This window comes from Syngnathoides biaculeatus, chromosome 19 (assembly GCF_019802595.1).
Source record: "Syngnathoides biaculeatus isolate LvHL_M chromosome 19, ASM1980259v1, whole genome shotgun sequence".
In the NCBI taxonomy this organism is placed as follows: domain Eukaryota; kingdom Metazoa; phylum Chordata; class Actinopteri; order Syngnathiformes; family Syngnathidae; genus Syngnathoides; species Syngnathoides biaculeatus.
The window spans coordinates 13,213,204-13,234,751 of NC_084658.1; the positions used below are offsets into that span (position 1 = coordinate 13,213,204).

Genomic DNA, 21,548 nt, shown 5'->3' on the forward strand with positions numbered 1-21,548 from the left:
TACTCCATATAACTTCTCAACGGTACGACACGCCCCCTTCGACATCGCGACGTAAATGGCGCCCCCAAAGATACTTGGATACTTTTCGAGCTGACTTTTCAAAACTTTTAAAGTCGCGCACCATCATCGGCATCAAACAGCCGCACTCACAATCACACCTAGGGGCAATTAAGAGTGTCCAATTAACGGTGCATGTTTTTGGAATGTGGGAGGAAACCGGAGTGCCCACCCGGAGGAAAACCCACGCAGGCACGGGGAGAACATGCAAACTCCACACAGGCGGGGGTCGGGATCGAACCTCAGAACTGTGAGGCTAACGCTTTACCAGCTGAACCACCGTTTCTCCTCTTGTACTTTTCCATGTCATAATGTTGTACTTCTTCTAGTGTAAGTAAGCAAGTTTCTTTCGGCTTGTCCCTTTCGGGGTCGCCACAGCGTGTCATCTCAGATGAACGCACATATGTTTGGCACAATTTTTACGCCGGATGCCCTTCCTGACGCAACCCTTCTCAGGGAGTGGAGGCTAGTGTATGTCGTACTAAAATACTGCCCTCTAGTGTTCACACACCACCCAACTTAAGTACCTTATGCCACACGCTACATGTAATTGAAACGCTGCCGATTATTATCACTTTTACGGCGTAGTGCGGAAAGGGCGCCACGTGACGTCTGCTTATAAATCAATTTGAGCGACCGTCATCTTGAGGGAGCGAGGGGGGGTGAGCCCGCGCATGTGCGTGTGTATCTTGCCTCAACCGTCGTGGACAGCCCCCAGCCGCGCATTCGCCTGCGCGCAATGGAACCGAGCGCACCGGCCGCCCCGCTACAGCCGCCGAGCGTCCACCCGTGTGACGGACGCGCGACTTTGAACTTATCCATGGGGTCACATGATTTCTCCACTTGGAAGGACTAAAACAATAAGAGGTAGGAATTCTTTTTGAAATGACATCATGATTTGGTTTCTGTCGGAGACTTCGGAGAGGGGGTCGAATTCTTTTCACTTGGAATTCAAATATTTTCTGCCAGGCCGGGGTGATGGTGAAGCCTGATACGGCGCCGCCATCTCGGGCTTTAATTGGATCTCAGCAGTTGTTAATTAAGGATCCGGGGCAGAGATTTCATTCATTTGTCTATGTGTGTGTGTGTGTTTGTGTGTCTCCATAGTGTTTATGCAAATTAAATGACATCTGGATTGTGTGTAAATAGACAGTTTTACATTGTGTTTATGCAAAAAAAAAAAAAAACAATACATACTGGTTGGAGGCTGACGGGTGTGTCGATGATATTATATACTATTGTTAATTGTTATTATTATTATATTATTATTGTTGTCATACTGTATTATATCTATCCTATATTATAAAATAGAATGTATAGAATTAGGCGGCACGGTGGATCAGCTGAGTTCAGCTGGCCTCACAGTTCTGAGGTCCTGGGTTCGATCCCGGACCCACCTGTGTGTAGTTTGTATGTTCTCCTGTGTGGGTTTTCTCCGGGCGCTCAGGTTTCCTCCCACATCCCCAAAAAAAACGTGCAACATTAATTGGACACTCTAAATTGCCCCAAGGTGTGATTGTGAGTGTATCTGTTTGTCTCTATGTGTCCTCCGATTGGCTGGCGACCAGTTCAGGGTTGTACCACGCCTCCTGCCCGTTGAGAGCTGGGATAGGCTCTGGCGCTCCACGAGACCCTCATGAGGATGAGCGGCAAAGAAAATGGATGGATGGATGTAGAGAATTAATTTTGGCTCATTCTGGTGTGTACAACTTGGCCACCGGGAGGGGGGGGGCGGAGAGTTGGGGTTAGGGAGCAGACGAAGAAGAGTTTGATGACTCTAAGTGAGTCAGTAAACTGCATATTAGTCACTTTTCATAGAGGATAAAGAATATATGACTACTGTAATATTGTCGGTCTACATGGGTTGCTGCTGTGTTCTTAGAATGTTACAAACCCGTCACAAAGATGTCACTCGTTTGCTCGTCCATGGCCTTTCGTGAGGTTTGTTTCCATTCAGGAATGTTTTAATACACAATGTGTAATTGTCTACGTTTTCTGTTTAGTTTGAAGGGAAACTTTGACTCGCAGTGGCAGTCGAGTGCTTCAAGTCTCTTTTCTCTTAAAAAAAAAAAAATACATAAATAAAAAATGAGGACCTCTTAAGGCAGCACTCCAGATCATTACCTAAATTATTTTGGCACTGGCTGTGTCATTTTCTGGCAAACTCTCCGACCAAGTCAGACCAACCCAACTCTTTTAAGACCGACAAGATCTATTGCGGCCCCGCAGAAAGCCCAGCGAGCGCAAGCTGCCTCGGACAAAGAGCTAGAAGACGTACGTTCACGTCGCGAGCGTCATCGCAATGCGCCCAAGACAGCAGGAGACGTCTATTTGGTAATAAAGGTGAGGATGGATGGAGTGCGAACAGCAGCAGAGAGCCCAGAGCCAGACACACATCATAGGCTCCAACCTTTCCCTGCCTTGATGCCGGGCCCTCATTAAAAGTCACTAGCTGCTTTTTAAAACCTCTTCACGGGTGTTGTTATCAATCGTCTATACTTTTTTCTTTTTTTTTGGGAGTCTCCAGCCACATCCATCAGTCCATCACGTCTGCAGCTCAGTGGGAAGCTGGAGCTAATTCCGTCTGATTTATGGCAGGAGGTGGCACACACCCTGGAAGGATCACCTGTCAGTCACAGGGGTTGGCATAAACAGAATGTACTGTATTGCCGAGAGACACGAGGGAAGATACATGCGCGCGCGTGTTTGACAGTCAATCTATCGTCAAATCACGTTCTACGAGGCGCAATCTGCTACACCTCCATATTTAAGGCCTTCTTCATGATGCAATCAATGTCAAAGGGTTTGACTGTCATCCACGCAAGACGCTACAACACGGCGCTTTGAGAATGACGCCTTATCACGTTCGCCTGCTCCTGTCCCTGTGGCACTCGGGGGATTACGTTCAAATTTGCCTCTTTTTTTTTTTTTTTTGGCTCATTGTGCACTGCGGATTTAGGCAATCATGAGATTTGAGCAATCCTGACCTGCTATTTTTGGATTACGGAACATTGCGTCACTTTGGCCAACTTTCCGATCTTCGGAGCCTGACCTTCTCAACCGCATTAAAATTCTTTCCAACTGTTCCGGTCATTCATCGTGCTGGATTCGATTCTTACGTGGCGCTTGCTGTGTGTCAACATGTGCTAATTACTGTTTGTTTTTGTGAATGGACAACCCAATATAAGTGTGTGTGGATGGACTCACTTATCACTGGCAACAGGCCACAACCTCCCATATCCAGAATTGGCCAATTTCCATCCATCCATCCATCCATCCATCCATCCATCCATCCATCCATCCATCCATTTTCTTCACCGCTTATCCCCACAAGGGTCGCAGGGAGTGCTGGAGACTATCCCACCTGTCAATGGGCAGGAGGCGGGGTACACCCCGAACTGGTCGGCAGACAATCGCAGGGCACATGGAGACAAACAGTCACACTCCCAAGGGGGAGAACATGCAAACTCCGCACAGGCGGGTCTGGGATCGAACCCGGGACCTTACCAGCTGAGCAGCAGTGATCGATTTCATTTTTTCTTTTTTTACAAATCAATACTATTGCTCTTTCACCACACAGACATGGATTTTATTCAAATTATTGGCTAATATGTTAAGTGCATGAACTTGACATGTAAAGTGTATATTGTACCCTAATTTTGGGATGCTATGAATTAAAATAGAAGGATAGAAGTATACCCGCATACATTCTATGCACGTATGCTCGTGTATGTTTACATTACGAGACTGACAAACGCGGTTGCCTGTACAGGATCGCCAAACGTGTCACCCCCAACCCATCCCATGTCGGTGGGACATGACGATGCTTAGCGGAGCAGAGCAGCTGTGGCCGAACGCGTCGGACGAGCGCAACGGCACCGGTGGGGCGGCGGGGACGGACGACGGTGACGGCGAGCGCAATTACTACGCCATGCTCTACTCCCTCCTCATCCTGGCCATCGTGTTCGGCAATGTGCTGGTGTGCCTGGCCGTGCTGAGGGAGCGCTCCCTGCAGACCACCACCAACTACCTGGTGGTCAGCCTGGCCGTGGCAGACTTGTTGGTGGCCTCGCTGGTCATGCCCTGGGCCGTCTACCTGGAGGTAAGTTGCTATCGTCTCTTTGCCTGGATTTGAGTTTTGAGTCATGCAAGATACAAACTTTCTCACTTTCATTGAATGTACCAACGACCACCTTGCTCGAGCGACTCGTCTTTCAGGGTCGTTCTGCCTAGCGTTCAGCTTCCCGCAGTCAGAGCAGGCAGAGTGCGCTCCAACTTGCTCCAAGAGTGACTCTCTGAAAAACCGAACACCACGTTCCAACATCTCTCTAAAATTCCAAAAGTTCACGTCCGGGAGGCTTCCGAATGAGAGGCGCCAGCCATCTCATCTCCTCCCGAGGGGACTGGTACCAGAGCCCAAGCAGTGTGCGGAGACAATCCCGACTATATCTGATCGTAAATTCTTGACCTCAACCACCAGCTTGGACTCGGGAGAACCCTCCAAGAGAGATGGCATTCCACGTCCCTAGAACCAGTTTCTGTAGCCAGTGATCAGATCAGCAAGGTCCATGCCTTTAGCCATCGGTGTGACGGTCTGAGCGCTCCCCCGTGCTGAAAAGTCCCCTTGGGATTAATCCGCGTGCACGTAGAATTTTTCGACTTTTTCTACTTCCGTGCCAGTCTGAAACGTCCCCATCCATGCTTCTTCCGCATCTTCATTTTCACCCCGCGTGCATTTCACCACGGACGTCTCGCAAAGCCAACCACAGCGAATGAAAGCTCCGCATGCTGCTGACAATATGAGGTAATTTCAGCGCGTGAAAATGATATGACACTTACTTCCACTATCCCAAATGTGCCTGAACGACTCTCACGATTCTTGTTCAATGCTGGAACGTGCTATCCAGTTGGTAAATACCAAACAATACGTTTGCATTTATTTCTATATTTTTTCGTTCGCTGCGTTCGGCTTTGGGAGATTCAAACCCCTCCACCGTGATAGTATGGAGGGCCAATGCTAGTCAATCAAACGAAAGGTATCTCCAAAATTACCCAAAAATGTCTACGACTAGTGAAAAGCTAACTTTGTTAAATTATTGAAAACGTGAATTTCTGCTGGGTTGATTTTATTTTCGTTGATTCATGACTTGAACACTTTTATTTATCTTGCACAGCGCTGTCAAGCTGGCCTAGCTGTGACTTTGATTTTATGTACGTTCAGCACCATTAACACCCCCAACCCCAAAAAAAAAACATTTGCGATTGTAACATCATGTCTTCATTTTAATTTGCCAAGCCATGAAAATAGCCGCCGCAAACGAAAAAGGAGGGGCCAAAATGTGCATAGTTTTAGCGTTTGAGTACTTCATTTTATGGATGACAGAGGCGGGAAGTGACTAAAACGACGAGGAGTTGCGCCATACATCTTGCCTGTCCAAATTTAATAACTTCACCCACTCCGTTAACGACCTGTGTGACGCGGGCGCAAATGATCGTCTACCATTTTTGGGTTTCTTTTTTTTTTTTTTCCATTGTCACATTTTTATGCTGAGTGTCGATTCCACACTTCGGCTCCAATTTTGTCAACTTCATTAAACAGGGACAAATTATTCACAACGCTGCATAAAATTTGCATGTTTGTGTTGCTATTCACGTTTGTTGTACTTATGATACTTCGTATCTTACCTCTTTTGTTTGTATTCCCTCTGGTCTTGTTTATTCGAACGATTCTGTACACTGTGCCAAGTCTTCCCATTTCCTTAAAAAAACAACAACATATTTTTAGAGTTATTGTTCTGAAGCTAATTCAACACTTTAGACTGATTAATAATTTAAAGTATGTAAAAATAAAATCAAAAATCCTCCTAAAATCAAACTATGTAGTATGGCAGAAAGCGTTGGCCTCACAGTTCTGAGGACCCGAGTTCAATCTCGGCCCCGCCTGTGTGGAGTTTCCATGTTCTCCCCACGCCTGCGTGGGTTTTTTTCCGGGTGGGCACGTCGGTTTCCTCCCACATCCCAAAAACACGCAACATTTAATTGGACACTCTAAATTGCCCCGAGGTGTGATTGTGAGTGGGACTGTTTGTCTCCATGTGCTCTGCGATTGGACGGCGACCAGTTCAGGGTGTACCCCGCCTCCTGCCCGTTTACACCTGGAATAGGCTCTAGCACTCCCCGCGACCCTCGTGAGGATAAGCGGCAAAAGAAAATGGATGGATGAGATGAACAGACTAGTATCCGTTTGTGGAAAAACAAATAAATTGGACCAAATTTGGACATACGAGGTTTCTACCCGATACTAACGATGTAGCAACCTCCTCAAAAATGAGATGGCATTGCTAAAAACAAATCATTTACAAATTAGAAATGAGCATTTAACCCAGATCATTTCAGGTAGCGCAAAAATCTTCCATTGCAGTTGCGGTTTCTGGCACGTGCAATGTGTAACGCGTCTAAAAAATATATTTTTGTATGTCCAAATAACGAGAAGAGAATGCGTCCACCGTTGTACCATAATGCATCGAGGAAGTCTGAGGCGACAGACGGGAATCGATAAGATCCCCCCTTTGCCCATTCGAGGTCTGAAATTCAGATGGCCGTTAATATGTCGAATACTCAGTCGGCTGGGCACCTTTAAAAATTTCCCCCGCGTCAGCAGGATGCTTCGTCCGCCCTAGAGTGGACGAGCGCAAATTAACCGAACCACGGCGAAGGAAAGACGGCAGACTTAATGCGGGTGCTCGATTTTCCGTTTGAGTGCACTTCCTCATTTTGCATTCGAAAGAGAGGAATGATCCATTAGGACGTCATATCGTCACTCATTTGGAAGCGATTTAAAGGGCGTGGCTGGCTAATGTGCGCGACTGGATTAACCTGTTATTACTACGGTAGTCCGCTCCGACGCGTCCCTCGCCAGCTACTCATCATCACGTGTCGGCGTTGACGGCGGAGCTGAGCGGCGACCCGCGCTCGGAGGCCGCGGCGACCGTGTGTTCGCTTTGCACAATTTGCTCGAAACGATCCGTCACTCCGCCTCCAAACGGCTTCATGAGCGCCGCGCGGAATGCTGTAAATCCTCCTGCCAAAAACATGAAATGCCCGCTTCTGATTTAATTTTTTTACCGCTGGCAATGTCCCGAAACGACATTAATGCCTTAAAAGAAGTATTTCCGTTGACTTGAATTTTCCTGATTATCCAGCCATCCATTTTCTTTGCCGCTTATCCTCACGAGGGTCGCGGGGAGTGCTGGAGCCTATCCCAGCTGTTAACAGGCAGGAGGCGGGGTACACCCTGAACTGGTTGCCAGCCAATCGCAGGGCACATCGAGACAAACAGTCGCACTCACAAACAGGCCTTGGTGCAATTTAGAGTGTCCAATTAATGTTGCATGTGTTGGGGATGTGGGAGGAAACCCACACAGGCACGGGGAGAACATGCAATCTCCACACAGGTGGGTCTGGGATCAAATCCAGGACCTCAGAACTCTGAGGCCAACGCTTTTCCAGCTGATCCACCGTGCCGCCCTTTTCCTGATTAATTACTCGATTAACTGATCAACCAAGCACATGGTATTTTATTATAAACAGGTTATGATCATGTATGTTTTGGAATGTGGGAGGAAGGAAGAGTCCCTGGAGATGGGGGGGGGTGGGGGGGGCACAAAGCCCACACAGGCGAGCATGTATTGAGATTTGAACCTCGGACCTCTGAATTATGAAGCAGCCGCGCTCACCACTCGGAATGATTCATTTCGGTCGAAAAAAAAAAATGGAATGTGGAAATATTTTTGTTCGCAATACTGGCTCATTTTATTCATCCATAATCACCGCCTTCACATCGTGTAGGCACGAATTGTTCGAGGCCAGACAATCACGCATCCCGCCGGCTTCCCCTCCCTAATTGACGCCGCCGACCCCCCCCCCCCACACCCCCCCTATAGACCAACAATCGGCGCTCCCACTGAGTCATTTTGTACAGCGAGTACTTGTGTTCGTGTGTGTGTGCTTTTCCCACACTGTGCTCACAATGCTCAATTTTTTAATCCGCGCGTGTGTTTGTGGCTGCACGGAAGGCTGGTTTTGATTTCTGCACAGGCGAACAAACCATCTCGTGATTTTTACAAGTTTTCCCGCGATTGCTCGCAAAAACAATCTACGGAATGTACTGTATTGAGGGCTGGGCGATTACATGGATTTTGTCAATTAATTTGAATTTCTGTGGCAGGCACTGCGTTCATCAACGACGGGGATAACAAAAGAGGAGCTGGCTTAAAAAATGTTATCAATTCGATCGGAGGATCGATGGTGCAAAAAAAAGAAAAAAATAATTTCATTTATAGCTTTGCCCATGTTCGAAACGTTTTGTCCCAAGTGGGATGCATTTTGATCAATTTATGATACAAATTTTAACATTTGAAATGTTAATACACTATATTGTTAAAGCCATTATTGTTATATTTAATGTGTGGTAATAGCAACTTTTCTTCTCAGACGATAAAGAATGAATATATATATATATATATATATATATATATAATATATATATATATATATATATGCTGCTCATCTTCAAATCGCAATTTGGTTACAGCGCAGGTGTTAAACTCAAGGCCCCGGGCGTGATTTTATGTGGCCCGCAAAGGCAAATCATAAGTATTAACCTTTCATGATTTTTGTTCAAATCTGTATCAAAATTTCAAACAGTCTCATCATAAATGAGGCGGTTCTGAGGTCCAGGGTTCAATCCCAGACCCCCCTGTGCGGAGTTTGCATGTTCTCCCCGTGCCGCCGTGGTTTTCCTCCGGGCACTCCTGTTTCCTCCCACCTTCCCTCCTGCCCGTTGACAGCTGGGATAGGCTCCAGCACTCTCTGCAACCCTCGTGAGGATAAGCGGCGAAGAAAATGGATGGCTGGATGGACATCATAAATGATAACATTGAGCTATTATAAGCATTTTTGTGTTACCAAACAACAATACTTGAAAAACCCATTAATCTCGATTTCTGATTCCAAAACGAGTTCATAAATTTCAGATGTATTTGATGAGGCGGTTAAAGATTTTTATGGTTTTATAGTCATAACAGCCCTCCGAGGGGAACCGTAAGTAAAACGTGGCCCGCGACACATCAGGTTTGTCACTTCCTGGTGGGGTGGAAAATGCGGTTGTACTGCTCCTTTTAAGACACGACAGTAAAGAGAAGTAGGTGACGGGCGAGAGTGGGGTGGTCATCACGAAGATAACATCGGGAGGCAAACACAAGCGGGGATTATGTTTGCGGTTGCGTTTTTCCCCATATCGCTTCAGTGTGTGTTTGTTGTGTGCACACCGGCGTATACTAGACTGCATCTCGTCCCACTGGGTCGAAGGAGTCCAATAATAACAGCAGAGACGGACGGGTACAGTGTTCACCGAGCCTTATCGTGCCTCAAACGGAAGCTTTCATGTCCCGAGATTTATTGTTTCTTTCCTCAAAATGCTAAATGCTAATCCGCAAGACGCATTGGTGAAGTATTTTCCAAGAAAAAGTCAAACTTCCGAGAAAGCAATCATCAAGTTACGCATTTAAATAAATCATCATAATCTGAGATGTTATGCTGACAAGGGCGCATTTTTCAAGCCGTGATGTGATTGTTTTTTTTTTTTGTGTGTTTTTGTTTTAATCACGAGGTGACAATAATTTAATACAGACAGATCAAAATGACAAATAGCCGTGAAGTTTGGCGTCAACTGCAAAGACCTTGGGACAAATAAATTGCAGTATTAAATTGAAATCGTCCATGCAGGTGAGGAAAAGCCGAGGGCTAGGCACGGACCCTTGAGGCACACCGGATGTGACCTTAATAAGTCACGAATTTTGCATTTCTCACTTTGCTCTTTTCTCCGTCATTTCGCCGTGAACAATAACTCGACCTCCTCGGCGTGTTACACGGACACACAACCGTGACAATCGCGCGGCCCTAATCGCTGCCGTGTCCCACGCAGGTGGTCGGCGGCGCCTGGCTTTTCAGCCGCCTCTACTGCAACGTCTTTGTCACGCTGGATGTGATGATGTGCACCGCCAGCATTCTCAACTTGTGCGCTATCAGCATCGACAGGTGAGTGAGTGTGCGCGCGTCGCCTCCATTTTCCGGCACGGTCAGAGTCGTGTATGTTTTTGTCACGTTCTCGAGTGGAAATGGGGAAGATGAGGTGTATCTGCTGTAGGGTTCAGGCGCAGGATAATTGAGTTATTAAAAATACACAAGTTTATGAAAACAAGTATATCTTTCCGGGGGAATCTCATAACGCTACGTTTAGAGATTGCATGTTCTCCCTGGGTCTTATTTCCTTTTCCCTTAGTTTGCTAGTTCATTATTGTATAATTACTATTGTTAGTTAATTTATTCTTTTAAGAGCCTAACATTCATAATGTTATGACTTTACTCTTATAAAATTAGTTTATTTTTTCTTTTGGAAAATGCATTTAGAAAGGCCTTTGGGGGGAGTCGGTGAAAATAAAAAGTTTCCCCAGGCGGGATTGCAATCAATGCGGCGCTTACGTAAGTCACCTTGACGACTTTAAGGTTAACTGCGAGTCTACGGCGTGAAACATGAGTCGCATTAAGATTCGGTGAGTCATATTTGACTCATGTGAAGAACTGCGAGCAGCGTTTGATCAATACAACGTGACTCACGACTGAGTGGACCTTCGGCTTTTAGTCTACCAGTTGGCACAAAAAAAGTAAGGGAGTGTTCGTGTGTGTGTGTGTGAGAGAGAGAGAGGCCTCCATTTGGTCCCAGAGTGGAGCCCGAGTAATTAGTCCGATGAGGATAAGCAATCACGGCGGCGAGCTGGCTCCGAACCAGAAAAGATGGCATCCGCGTTGGCTGCGGGTCGGCCGTTAATTGTCGCCCCTCGCGGACCGACGTTCATTACGTCTTGTTTCGTACGGCCATTTTAGCTATTAGAGCAAAACGTTTATTGATCAACGGCGCAAAATGTTTCCGAATAATTTGCCTCGCCACCGCCGGTCTTCGTATTTCTCACGGTGGTCTGTTCTTTAAGGGTGAATAATTTTCGGGGATGTTCTAATATGGCAACGGCGACAGCCCCCACCCCCCAGGAGCTCGGGACCGGGTTCCTCCGCGAATAGCCGCAAATTATTGGCACCTATTGTATAATTAAATAATTCCCCCCCCCCCCCCCCATCGCTTTCGTAAGCGTAAAAGTGTGTGTTGTGGCACGCAGGTACACAGCGGTGGTGATGCCCGTGTTGTACAACACCACGCACCGCTCGCGCAAGAGGGTGTTCGCCATGATCGCCACCGTTTGGGTGCTGGCCTTCGCCGTGTCCTGCCCGTTGCTCTTCGGCTTCAACACCACAGGTCAGCTCCTCCTACGCCGCCGCCACCACGCGATTTGTGATGAAATATTTGCAAATGGAGTCTTTCATAACCTGTGGTACCGCCGTATATATCCATCGATCCATTTTCCTAGCCGCTTATCCTCACAAGGGTCACGGGGAGTGCTCGCGCCTATCCCAGCTGTCAACGAGCAGGAGGCGCGGTACACCCTCAACTGGTTGCCAGCCAATCGCAGGGTACATCGAGACAAACAGTCGCACTCACAATCACACCGAGGGGCAGTTTTGAGTGTCCAAGTAATGTTTTTCTGTATATAAATGTTAAAAAAAAAGGTAATTTTAATGAATGTAAAAATTCCATCACACATGACAATGCAAGCGCTTTACAGCCATATCTTGTAAAATGACCTTTCCAGAATAAATGTCACGTTTAGAATAGCTGGATTGTAATTAAAATCACTATTTTTTTACTCTTATAATGAGGACTTTTCTTTTTGCATACGCATTCTCGTTAAAACTCCATTTGCGGGTGTGTAAAATTTGGACTTTCTTGTAGTAGACATATTTCTTGTAAAAGCAAAACCACTTTTCTAATATTGACTTTTTCCTTGTAAAAGCATCATTTTAAATAGACGTAAAATTGCAACCTTTTTGTGACAAGTCCACATTCTTCTATCACTTGACTTTTCTCATAAAATCATAACTTTTTTTTGTGAAAATCCAACTTTTACATAATTTTTACAAATTACCGTAAAACCACAACTCATAATTTAGTAATATTCCATATTTTCCCCATAAACTCGCAACTCTCACGTGAAGGGCCAAAACTTTTCTTCCCATCATTTTTTTTTCCAAATTAATTGTAATAAAAGTACTTTCCCTCCTCGGATGTTATCCTCACATAATTGTGATTTTCCATCGCACAACTAAAGTCTTAATTCCTGTAATATTTGACATTATAGTCCATATTATCACTTTTCCGTCCGCCGACGCAATCTCGCCCACCTTAGTCGTTTCCAGCTCAAAACAAAACATGCACGAGGTTGCTCCTCGGTTAATGTTTTGTCCAAAGCGGGGACAGGCGCGGAGCTGACTCGCATCCTCGTTTGTCTTGTGAATGAACTCCCCCCACGAGCGGCGTCGCCTCACCGGTCGTTATTTCCGATCTGATGACAACATGCGCGCCGTGGAGAGCGATGCGAAGATACGTGGGCAGATAGGCACGTTTCGCCCGCGCTCCCGTCCTCAATCGCCAGCGAACAATAGACGAGAGTACAACGGCGGGGGTAGATTAATGTGCAGTAATAGTAACAATAGGCACTGAGTAATAGTAAGCTTACGGGGGGGGGGGGGGAAAGAGTCTCAGTGTTACAAAAATTCTATCAGATTTTTTTGGTGGGAAAAATAGTCTGAATATTTGTGAGAAACATGTCTCGATGTGCCCTGCGATTGGCTGGCAACCAGTTCAGGGTGTACCCGTGACCCTTGTGAGGATAAGTGGATGGGTGGACGCATGTTCTACCGCAGGGCTGTCAAACTAATTTTTGTGGTGGACCACATTATACTTGCGGATTCCCCACCATAAAAATCTTTCACCGCCTCATCATATTTACACACGAAATTTATGAACTACTTATGAAATCAGAAATCAAGGGTAATGGGTTTTTCCAACTATTGTTGTTTGGTAACACAAAAGTGCTTGTAATAGCTGAATGTTTTCATTGATGATATGACAATTTGAAATTTTGGTCCAGGTTTGAACAAAAAAGTCATGGAAGTTGATACACATGAGATGCCTCCTCCGGCCCACATAAAATTATGCGGCGGGCCAGATCTGGCCCCCCGGGCCTTGAGTTTGACACCTGTGATCTACCGTCGGCCGGAGCTCACTTGAAGCATCTAACCTGTTATTATTATTATGATTATCGTTTGATGGCGTGCCTGACAACTCAGATAATTGCCGTTTCAAGACGTTTCACCGCCGCAGCCGTTTTCATCATCATCATCGCCCTCGCGTGTGTTATTGATCCGCAGAGGATGCAATCATTTCCAGCGATTTTGCCGCACACTCGCCACGTATTTAGGAGGAACGCGTACGCTCGCTGGTATGTCGGCGGCGGAATTCGAAATGGGGGCAGTGGCGCCTGCGGTAACAAGATGTGGGCTGGATTTTTACAGTTGAGTACGCGCAGGGAATACCAGGCGGGGCGGCGAGCCAGAGCCAGGCCCAATTGACCGACTCCAGGACTAAAGTGGGCTAACTTAATTTGCACCAAAGTCGTCGTGTCAATGACTAACAGATCGTCCAACCCCACGCTGGTGACAGCCAACTAAACTCACTTCACAACAGGCTGGAGTTTGGCAAATAAAATAAATTATTTCGTTTATTTCTGCTACCAGATGAAGTTTACTGTCAAACTAAACATCAAACAAAAGAATTACACTGCGTTTTTAGAGCACAAATAACTTTGCATTTGTAATTACTGCTCGTTTATTGCTAACGCACAATGCTAAATGCCATAGACTGGCTAACTAAAATAGCATTGAAACATTGAAAAAAAGCATTGAAAATTTAAAACCCTTTAACAACAGTCATTTGAACGCAACCGTGTAGCAAGAGATGTAGACAATATTTCAAAAACGGAGTTAGCCCACTCTAGTTCTGAGTGTCTCAATCGTGTGGATTTTTGGGTTTACCTCCAGACGACCCCATGGTGTGCTCCATCTCCAACCCGGACTTTGTGGTGTACTCGTCGGTGGTGTCCTTCTACTTGCCCTTCATGGTCACTTTACTGGTCTACATCCGCATTTACGTCTTCCTGCGCATGAGAAGGAAGCGGATCACCTTCAGCCAGGCCAGTGGGAAAGTGCAGCCCGGCTCCACGCCGCCCTCTGTGGTCAGAGCTTTTTCTTTACATTTCCTTTGCTGCTGTTGCTGAAGCTTTGTTTTTTTTTTAGGGGAGGGGGAAGGATAATAATAACAATAATAAAAAAATTGACCGGGCGATAATGAGAGAGAACTTGTTTTTTTTTTATTAAGGTTGACATGGGGATGAAATTGTCGGATTTGTGGTTTTCAGTGTTGTGCCGCATGCATTACAATTGTATTATGCATCGAATTCCCCTTTAAACTGAGACCTTTTACATTCAATACACACACGCATATGCACACACATTTGGTGACCTTCGGCGACTCAAACCTAAATGTGTAATCACACTGATGGACAGCGACAAGCGGTCTGGCAATATATTATTCCCACGGCAAAGCAGTTATTTTGCCTCGGAGAGCGAAAAGTAATTTGGAGGAAATTGCATGCTTTAAACGTAAAAAAAAAAAAAAAAAAAAAAAAAAAATCCAAGTCGAGGTGGATAATGCTTAATGCTTAACGCATCTTAAACAGGACGTTTTCTATTAGACGGAACGGGCCATAAAGAGCCGAATTTGACAATGTGCCCCGGTTACATCCGTCCTGGTGAACGTTATGTTGCGGCTAATTTAGAACCGAAACGATGAATGAAAAAACAGATTAAAAAAAAAAATAACTCTGGCTATGAATCATTTTGGGCTTAACTTTCAATGGCGGTTTGGCGTACCTGCAAAACTTCATCCAGATGATTTCATAACACGTCTTTATCCAGGAGACGTGTCTTCAGGATGGCACGGCCAAGAGCAACCACGACCTGTCACCTATAAGGATTAAAGTGGTGAGTGAGGACCGGCAAAGTATCAAATATTGTCAAAACTACATTTACACTGCAATTTTATTTATATTAGCAGGGAGCTGGGGATAAAAATATGACTGTAATCATTTAAAATGAGGACTTTTTGATTTTATATAATGGTCTGGCTTCATTCTCCAAGGAGTACTTTTAAATATCTTCATATACATCTTAATATAATATAATATAAAATTCATATCTCTCAAAATAACGTTTTTACACAGTATTAAAACAATATAATTAATATAATATCCCTGTCTCTCAAAATATTATTTTTACCCCAAAGTATTAAAATCTTATTTTCCTTCACATTGCAGCATTTGTCTAATAAATTTTAGGACTTTTCCTTGAAATATTCATATTTTCATCTTGTAATAATACAGCTATTTATTCAATACATATTATATTACCACATTTTGTTTAAGGTAAATAATATTACTTAAAAATGACTTTTTCACGTAATTACAGTGTGTGTGTGTATGTATATATATATATATATATATATTTTTTTTTTTTTTACTTTGGCATTTTTTCCTGTAATTTTACATTAGGACTTTTGAGGAGTAAAATTACAACTTTTAATATGGTGACTTTTCATGGAGGAAAAAGGTTGATTTTTTTTATTGATAAAATTCACAAAATGTGTTTTTATTTAAATTCTGATTATTTCTTTTTGGTAAAAATGGGACCTTTTTTTAAAGGAATCTTTCTCCCATCATTGTACTTCTCTGCTTTCTTTATAATGTCCATTTTCCTTTAATATTACGAATGATACTTTTTTCCCCTTGTAAATTATGACTTTATAGCACAATAGAACAACTTTTGTTTTGACTACTCGCTTGAAATGAGCACTTTCTTTTGTAAATTTCAAACTTTTCCCCCCTTCACTTTTGGCGGGTCATTAGTGCGAACCCGCATTATAATAATAATAGTTGTCATGATAAAATTGTACTCTGAGGAAATGAGGTTGTTTAAAATTTGCGCACGACTTCTCCACATTTACGATGTCCTTTTGATCCCGGCAGCAGTCGGCGGAGGCGTCGGGTCCGTCCAAGTCCGACCTGCTGTCGGGATGTCTGTGGCGCAAAAGGCCCAAAACGGGACCCGTGGAGAACTCCCCGCCGCCCCCGGTGGACTCGCAGAACTACTGCAGCGTCAGCCACGCCTCCTGTGGCCGCACCGAGCTGGACGCGGAGCAGGAGCGCGACGGGGTGGCGCCTGAGGGTGGCCGGCGGGGGGCGCTGTCGGCGGGCGTGGGCTGCGAAGTGAAGGACCTTTCCAACGGACGCACGCACACCACGCTGCGCCGGATCAACGCCAACAATCCGAGATTCAGGAGCATGCACGCCCGCGAGAAGAAAGCCACCCAGATGCTGGCCATTGTGCTCGGTGAGGATGCGCCCACCATTTTGTAGCACCTATCCATCCATTTTCATTTGCCGCTTATCCTCACGAGGGTCGCTGGGAGCCACGGGGAGAACATGCAAACTCCACACAGGCGGGGGCCGAGATCGAACCTGGGTCCACAGAACTGTGAGGCCAACATTTATATGATGACTATGTCAATTAACCTTTGGACACCTAAGCCTCCAAATTTCTGCCTCTACTTTTTTTGTGCTTATTTTGACGATAAAAGGTCAGAAAATGTCTTGTGAATAAAAAAATATGTTGCCACTTTTCCCAGAACTAGCAGGTTAGGGTGACGTTTAATTATTGCGAACGTACAGTTGTCGACTAGAGCGAGAAAAAAAACCCCAAGTATTCATATTCTCAACTCTGAAAATCGTATGCCCTATTTTTCCTGACATATTTCCTAAATTGTGTTTATCTGATTTTTTTTTTTTTTTTACCTTTTCAGGGGTGTTCCTCATCTGCTGGCTGCCCTTCTTCGTCACGCACATCCTGAACACGCACTGCGGTACGTGCGCGGTCCCCCCGGGCCTCTACAGCGCCTTCACCTGGCTGGGCTACGTCAACAGCGCCCTCAACCCCGTCATATACACCACCTTCAACGTGGAGTTCCGCCGGGCCTTCATCAAGATCCTCAGCTGCTGAAAAACAAATGGAGAAGAGTGAGAGGAAAAAAAAAAAAAAACACTTTTTTGCTCAACATGGACAAAAGTCGGGATTGTTTTTGTACTTTTTCTTTCTGGAAAATTGCCCACGACGTTGATCGGGGGCAAATTTTCGTGGACGTCGTTGCGTTCACTTTTTGGATTGAGCGGACCAACCAACGTCACACACACACCCGCCGCCGACAGCGCATACAAACGCGCGAAATTATAGGAAGATGTTTTTTTACGGCCCGCCGTTTATCCCGTTTATTGGTCCCTGTAATAACGCGTCGTTGCCATCTGCAAACGTCAACAACAGAACAAGTTTTATTGTGTGTTGTAAATAAAGACAGCCATCATTCCACACACACGTTGCGATGTTATTCACATGCTAATAATGCTCTGGCAAAGACTTACGGGAGTGGACATGAGTTTGGGCAAAAGGATGAAAAAAAAAAAACATCTACCAGGTTTGAAATGGCACATAAATGTATAAAAATGAGTGCCTCGCAGAGGATAGAAAGTGAAAGGACTGTACCAATTTTGATTTGGGAGGAAGGGGGACTTGGTTCCATTATTCAAAAATGGCAAAAAGAGAAAATAAAATCCTCCTGCCCAAAAATCAGCAGGTTGTGGCGTTTTCTTGGTTTGCTAGCTTGCATGCTACTTCCTAGTTTGCTAGCTAGCATGCTATTTCCTGGTCCAAAGTGGACACAAAGTGAAAGGAAGATACCATTTTGGATTCTGGGGCAAAGATGGATTAATTCCGTTTGGACTCAAACAGTAGAAAGAGGAAATAAATTCCTTCTCAAAGAGTATAGTATTGTGTAGTTTTGTTGGTTTGTTAGCTAGCAGGCGAGTTCGTCATTCGCAGAGGATACAACGTGTACTGTTTTGGACTCTGCAGGATGCAAGGAACCGTTCTATTATGACTCAAATTACAAATTGTCCTCCCAAAAATGATTGGATTGAGTAGTTTCATTTGTTTGTTTGCTGGCACGTTATTTCTCGGTTCGCAGACTTCACAAAGAATAGAATGTTAGCATTTTATGGGATTCTGGGCCAGGGGTGGAGCAGTTCTGTTTTGACGCAAACAGCAAAAGCAGAAAATAAATTCCTCCCAAACAAAAATCATGGGGTTCTGTAATTGTATTAATTTGTTAGCTAACAGGCTGCTTCCTGATTCACAGAGTGCAAAATGTGAATTTTGATTTTGGGGCAGGCAAAATATGGCGCAAACGAAGCGCTGTGAATACTTTCCGGATCCACTGCGTGTTTGGCAAGAGTGAGGAGATAGTCTCGGTTTAATTTTATAACATTTTTACCATTTCAAAAAGTCCCCAAAAAACAAACGAACAAAAAAAAAAAGTGAGACATCTTGATTTTTTGTGTGTGTGTGTGTCGGGGGGTGGGGGGGGGGTTTGCAAAGCGTGCTGCATTTCCACAATCATTGAAGCGACTGTCTTCATCCAACACGTTCGTTTGTTTTCTCCACTTGGAAAGCGTGTGAAATCAATATTTAATAACTACATGCATGTTTAAGAGGGTGTAATCAGGGCATACAGTATGAACTCAGCGCTGTAATGACGAGCCCCGGCCTTTATTCCCCAACCCGACCTCCTTTAATTGAATTTGAATATGGATGAAGTGGAGCGTGCACGGCTGCTGTGTTCCTTCCACCTCCGTGGCAACTTTATTCGTTCACAAGACCCCTCGGATTTGCATTACAGCAGAGTCATCGAACTTTACTGCCGTTCTCCGTCCGACACGCAATGGACAAAAACTAAGGAGAATTACCGTTGTCTATGTCTTGGATATAGGAATAGACTTCCTGTGTTTTTATGGGTTTTTGAGGCTTTTTTGCGGGTCTACTCATGACAGGCACACTTGCCAAGTTTCATCTGGCCATGTCGAAATGCCATCCATCCATTTTCTTACCGCTTATCCTCACGAGGGTCACAGGAGTGCTAGAGCCTATCCCAGCTGTCAACGGGTACAATCTGGCCTAGAGACAAACAGTCGCACTCCCAACCACACCTAGGGGCAATTTAGAGTGTCCAATTAATGTTGCATGTTTTTTGGGATGTGGGACGAAACCAGAGTGCCCGGAGAAAACCCACGCAGGCACGGGGAGAACATGCAAACGCCACACAGGAGTGTCCAAGATCGCACCTGTGACCTCAGAACTGCAAGGCCAACGCTTTCCCAGCTGATCAACCGTGCCACAAGTCCAATCAGAATTTTCTAAACATCCCGCCATTCAACACGATTTGAATTGTAAATTTTAACATACACCTACAAAAACGTATGAATATGCATTTATTTTCCCCTGACATTAATCAAAAGGAACGGAAAATAAATAAATCTCAATCTCAGAGGCCTGAAAACATTCACCCCATAAAAGGCTAAAATACATCATAATGAACATTTGTTGAAGACCAGCAACATCATTTTTCACCAATTTAGCGCGGCCCCTCAGAGGATCTTATAAAAACTGATAGGAAAAAACTTCCCTGGTGTAAATGAACCCCTCAGGCCGGGAGTCGCTCTCAAGTTGCACTTTTCATCTGCGTCATATTCAAATAACAGCGAGGATCGCTCACGCACACGCACACACATGCGTGCACAATCACTGGTAATGCCGCTGCGCATTTCTTAGCAAACGCCAGATTTACAGCGTTCGCAGCGGGGGAGAAAGGTTAGCCGGGTCAATTAAAAACGGGTTTCTTACTGTGGGAGCGTGAATGCGCTCATCCAATTTCACGGCAACCTGCCTCGGACATCGCAAAACCGCAGCGTGCGGACGCGGGCGTGCGTCGTTGGCATTGGCACCCGCAGGTACACCTTGCTTGGCGTTAATGGAAAGTCCGTGATGCACCTGGATTAAAAAAAGAAGAGGGGGAAAAAAAAAAAGTGTGACGCTGCATGAAAAAAGATGGCGGTGGTCACGTTGTTGGGCCAAAAAGAATTTGTGGGGGGGTGAATACAACTCTGGAAGCTGTTACAAGATGATTGGATTCAGCATCATATTGAACGAAAACAACGTTGATTTAAGTCACGGGTGTCAAACTCAAGGCCCGGGGGGGCAGATCTGGTCCAGCTCATGATTTTATATGGCCCGCGAAGCCAAATCAAAGAGTGTCAAATTCCATGATTCTTGTAAAAAAAAAAATCTGTATCAAATGTTCAAATTGTCATGTATCGTAAATGACAAAGTTGACATATTACAAGCATTTTTGTGTTACCAAACGTGAATAGTTGGAAAACCCATGGCCCTTGATTTCTGATTCCAAAACTAGTTTGTAAATTGATGTAAATATGATGAGATGACTAAATATTTTTGTTTCGCAGTCATAACGGCCCTCCGAAGGAAACCAGAACAACAATGCGGCCCGCGAGAAAAATGAGTTTGATAACAACAAAAACTAGTCTCCTGAGAATTTTGCATTAAACAAATACACTGGTAAAATAATAAATAAGTAAATCATGCAATATTATTTTTTTAAATGTAAAATTTAACGTGAACACAAGAAATTTGTAAGATTTTGTGCAAACAAAATGTACACTGCAATTCAATTTTTTTACATTTTTTAAAAATAATATTCACACTGTCCTCACAAGTTTACATTTAGATTATTTTGTGTTGAAAAAAAAAGAAGAAAATTAATCTATTCCAACAAATATTGAGGAATAGTTATAGTAGATTTTTGAAGATATATTTTGTATGAAAAAAAATTGTGGGGAAAAAATACATTGTATTTTTTGTGAAAATCTGCATTTAGTAATTAAAAATAAGAGTTGATTTTGTTAAAAATATCGAAAAAACTAACACTAACAAAAATATTTCTTTGCCAATGTATGTATGTAGTATTTAAAATTTGGGGAATTTGGATTTACAAAACTGGTTGCACCAAAAGTAATGAATGTCAGAATGTCATGAATTTAGTAGAATTTCACACAACAATTACGTAGTTGACGAAAACTGATGTTTCAGAGAAGTTTGCCCAGAACGTAGTTTAAAGGTTTTGCTACCGACGTGATGGTGAGAAACTGTTGCTAGAAAGGCATAGAAAACTAAAAATAGCCCGCCCGGGGCAACGCAATTGTTAAACACTCATCTCGATGTTGTTCTGCAGACAGAATGTAAAATGGCTTTCAAGTTAAATCAATAAAGTCGTGCATGTGTGTGTGTCGTACGGCTCCCCCAGTGACAAGTTAACGCCATTAGAATGTAATTAATGCGCAATTTGCCCCCGGGGCGACTTAAAACCCTTGAAAGGCGTTCGGCACTTACAGGGGATCTACGTCTATGTGTAGTTGTTCACGCAGCACACACACAAGCTGTCCCGATAATTAGATACAGTCCTAAAC

At 44.4% G+C, this 21,548-nt stretch overlaps 1 protein-coding gene and 1 long non-coding RNA gene across 2 annotated transcripts in view; one reads left to right on the top strand and one right to left on the bottom strand.

Annotated features, from left to right (window-relative positions):
* Window positions 1–21,548, bottom strand: part of LOC133492799 (uncharacterized) — a 39,675-nt gene that overhangs the window by 6,672 nt on the left and 11,455 nt on the right. The window contains exons 7-11 of the long non-coding RNA XR_009792746.1: window positions 19,909–20,055; window positions 16,974–17,174; window positions 14,998–15,091; window positions 14,101–14,222; window positions 5,743–5,815 (exon numbers count right to left, since the gene is read on the bottom strand). This is a non-coding gene — a long non-coding RNA (uncharacterized LOC133492799). The remainder of the gene's footprint in view (window positions 1–5,742; window positions 5,816–14,100; window positions 14,223–14,997; window positions 15,092–16,973; window positions 17,175–19,908; window positions 20,056–21,548) is intronic.
* drd3 (dopamine receptor D3) lies at window positions 815–17,178 on the top strand. Its single transcript, XM_061805506.1, has 8 exons — window positions 815–924; window positions 3,830–4,159; window positions 10,043–10,155; window positions 11,289–11,425; window positions 14,107–14,300; window positions 15,043–15,108; window positions 16,149–16,512; window positions 16,982–17,178. Exons 2-8 carry the CDS (start codon window positions 3,875–3,877, stop codon window positions 17,176–17,178), a joined length of 1,356 nt encoding a protein of 451 aa, XP_061661490.1. The 5' UTR covers window positions 815–924; window positions 3,830–3,874.